The sequence below is a fragment of the Aplysia californica genome, unplaced genomic scaffold (assembly GCF_000002075.1).
Source record: "Aplysia californica isolate F4 #8 unplaced genomic scaffold, AplCal3.0 scaffold00856, whole genome shotgun sequence".
NCBI classification, from domain to species: Eukaryota; Metazoa; Mollusca; class Gastropoda; order Aplysiida; family Aplysiidae; genus Aplysia; species Aplysia californica.
The window spans coordinates 121,961-125,370 of NW_004798126.1; the positions used below are offsets into that span (position 1 = coordinate 121,961).

At 38.5% G+C, this 3,410-nt stretch overlaps 1 protein-coding gene across 1 annotated transcript in view; it reads right to left on the reverse strand.

Annotated features, from left to right (window-relative positions):
- Positions 1–3,410, reverse strand: part of LOC101858070 (huntingtin-interacting protein 1) — a gene marked incomplete in the record, with an annotated part of 68,606 nt that overhangs the window by 38,369 nt on the left and 26,827 nt on the right. The window contains 3 exon segments of the mRNA XM_013089008.2: positions 525–605; positions 1,751–1,807; positions 2,404–2,546. Of these exon segments, the coding sequence (XP_012944462.1) occupies positions 525–605; positions 1,751–1,807; positions 2,404–2,546 (281 nt within the window).

The following is a 3,410-nucleotide window of genomic DNA, read 5'->3' on the forward strand; positions in this document are numbered from 1 at the left end:
CCCCCACCTTCCGGGTTATTTCCCCTGTTGATCTGACAGAAGACTAAATCATTATCCCTTTATCGTCTCAGGGTAAGATAGGAGGGTAATTGTAATTACAGCGTTTTATTGACACAATTTAGAGCATGAAGGAGGCAGGCTTCAACTCTGCCTGTGAGAGCCAACCTGAGCTGAGAGGGATACAACATACCAGCAGAAAAACAAATATACTTGATTTAAAAAACAACCTCCCCATTCACAATATCTAATTCATAATGACCCTTGCTAAAAATATAGACATATAATCAAAATAACATAAGTGACAACAATCTCAATTCTACTGTGTCTAGATTAAAAATATACACGTAATTAAAATAATATAGGTGACAACAGTATTTATACCTAAAGTCCAATTCATAATGAGCCAAACCAAGGTAAAAGGAAAACCAAAATGTCTCTACTTTCCAATGAAACATTAGGTGACAACACTATGCCTCGTATTATTAGGTGACAACTATGTCTGATTCACACCAAAGTGTCCCTACCTTCCGATGAAACTTGAACTTCTGTATGAGCAGTTTGCAATAACCAGCTATCAGTCTGCCATATCCCTCCTTCAGGTGACCCTGAAAAAGGAAACATTGCAAATTCAATAAAAAAGTAAAGTCGAGTTTGTTCAATATGGCCACCCACGATCGAGGGGAAAAGTGGCTGTCTTACACAGTGGCATACCAATGTTAAAAAGAAAGCAAGGGGGGAAATAAGAAGGGAACGCTTATACAGGTGACTGTCTTATACAGGTGGCCTTTAAAGCAGGTTTGATTGTACTTCACATTATTTTTCACCTACTTTCTACCTGAGTAATACTACAACACCTCAAAATTTCACATCACTTTTCACCTACTTTCTATCTGAGTAATACTACAATATGTCAGCATCTAAATCCAGGACTTGTCAACCGTTTTATAGCCAGCACCAACCTTTGTCACGTTTCAGAAGCTAGAATTTTCATACATGATGCACCACTCTCCTACATTTATTTCAATGTGGGACATGCAAAAAAATAATACTTGTCACTACGCGGGTGATTCCCACCACCCACCAAAATGACCAAATCAACTGTTAGTGCGCAATGTCGCCCAGGTTGGCCAGCACTAAGTGTAAACAAACCCACGAATCAAAGCAAAAGTTACGATGTTGACACTTGTCCTGAGACTAGCATTGGTCTGTTTTACAGTCTCATAAAGGCATTAGAGTACACATTTCTGTCATTGCTTGCATGCTGGCACGTTACACAAGTACACACAAATGTCTGGAGAGGGGAAACTGGGGCGTTCCGATTGACAGGCCAGCCAAAAATCTATTCATACTTCAACAGAAAACAATTTGCAAAGACTGTCACTCTCTACAACCAAAGGCTGCGGGACTAGGAACAGCAACAGCAGAAGAAGCCAACAAAATCAGGTCCACACTGGGCTAAGATACTGACATATAAAACAATGTACGCTAAAAAAATATTCCTAACCCGGCATGAGAAAGCTTTCCTCTTTCAATACAAACTCATCACTTTCCATCTCCGAAACTTATATCAAAATCACATGGAGTAAATCTTTGTTGAAAGTACAATAATAAAGAAAACAAAAAAATTGGTTGGACTTGAGTATAGTATTTTAATGACACTATGGTCTAAATCTTTGTCAAACAAAGAGTAAATGATCTTAAACAATAAATGATAATAAACAATGACATAAGAGCATTTTGCAAAACATACCCATAGCTTTCCCACATCCCTGATCTGATTAGCATACTTGACAGAATCTTGAACAACCTGTCAAAGAAACATAAAAACATTACTAAAGAACGCATAAAAATACAGTGATGTACCTGAAAGACATTTGTGTTGAATGGGTCAGTAGTAATTAAGCCTGTCAGTACAGCAATGGCCTTATTTTGCCAGGAGCAGATTGAACAAACAACAAACAAAAAAACCCCCAAAAATACACCACTGAAGCGAAACAGAAGTAGATCACACCAGTCCAACCCAGCCCCTGATAATGACCTTAATTAATTTTTTTCCATCTTAAACATGGAGAACAGTACATGCCAAGACCTGCACTCTCGTGTCTTACAGCTCTATCAAAAAGTTCAGTCAACGTGATAATATCACACAGAGATGTTAAGTCATGAAAAGTTTTCTATGGGACATTAAAGTACATGTATTATCTTATTTCATTTTGTCTCATCATATGTTACCTTATCCTATCCTACCTTGTCTCATATTATCTTACCATATCCTCTTTAACATTACATTACATTATATTACATAACCTTACCTTACTATACCTCATCTTATCTTATCTTATTTTATCTTATCTCATCTCATTTTATCTTTTATCTTATCTTATCTTATCGTATTAGACTCACATTAGGATGTCCGTCCCTCATGAGCTTGTGGACCAGCTGCAGGAACTTCCAGCACACGATGGGGTTGGCCTGCACCGGCATCTTGGCCGCGATCGTCCAGAACATGTTGCCGCCATTGTCCTCAAACGTGCCCAGCACCGCGTCTACAGCCAGGTTAAGGATGGGTAGCTTTGCTGGTACTTTTTGGATTGTATTTTTTGTTGTTGTGATAGTAATATAACCCTTTCTTTTTTTGGGGGGGTGGGGGTGTGTGGTGGTGGGGCGGGTTAAAATTGTTTATTTGTTTTGGTGTCAGTAAACTAGACAACAACCATATAATAAATATTTGGTTTAATTACTTTTGAAGCCCATCCACTTGATGACCACCATTTATTAGGTTTAGTTTTTGTTTTTAGTTTTAATGGGCGTTTTACAGCACTTGCAACACAAATAGGTCACATAAGCGCCAAAAATTAGGTGTGATAGACAGTGACATATATACAAAAACAAGAGGGAAGAGTAATAAGGACAACAGATGTTCCATAGGAAAGGATCAAACCACGCCAAAGCACCCACTAACTACCCACTCATTTATTTGGTTTGAGTAATGAGAAGCACGCAGATTTGATGACAGCCATTTATAATTATTCTGTTCCATTAAATAGAAGCACATCGACTCAATAATAGCCATTTGTATTACGGTTTCAGTAATTTTAAAGTGCAACGCAATAAGTTCGATAACGGCTATTTATAAATCGGTTCCAGCGAAGAGAAGCCCATCAGCGCGATAATAGCCATTTGCTGCAGACTAGAGGGAAAACAAAGAGAGACAGACAGACAGAAACAATTATGGGAAAGAAAAGAAGTAGGGCCGACAAGAGCCGCCCTGTAACCACGCAAAAGGCCATTCAGTGCAAAGAAAAATCAAGACACCCAAAACTCCCGTATATGTGAGTGCGGGCTTAAATGAGTTCATATGTGTGTGTGTGTGTTTGTGTATTTGTGTGTGTGTGTGTGTGTGTGTGTGT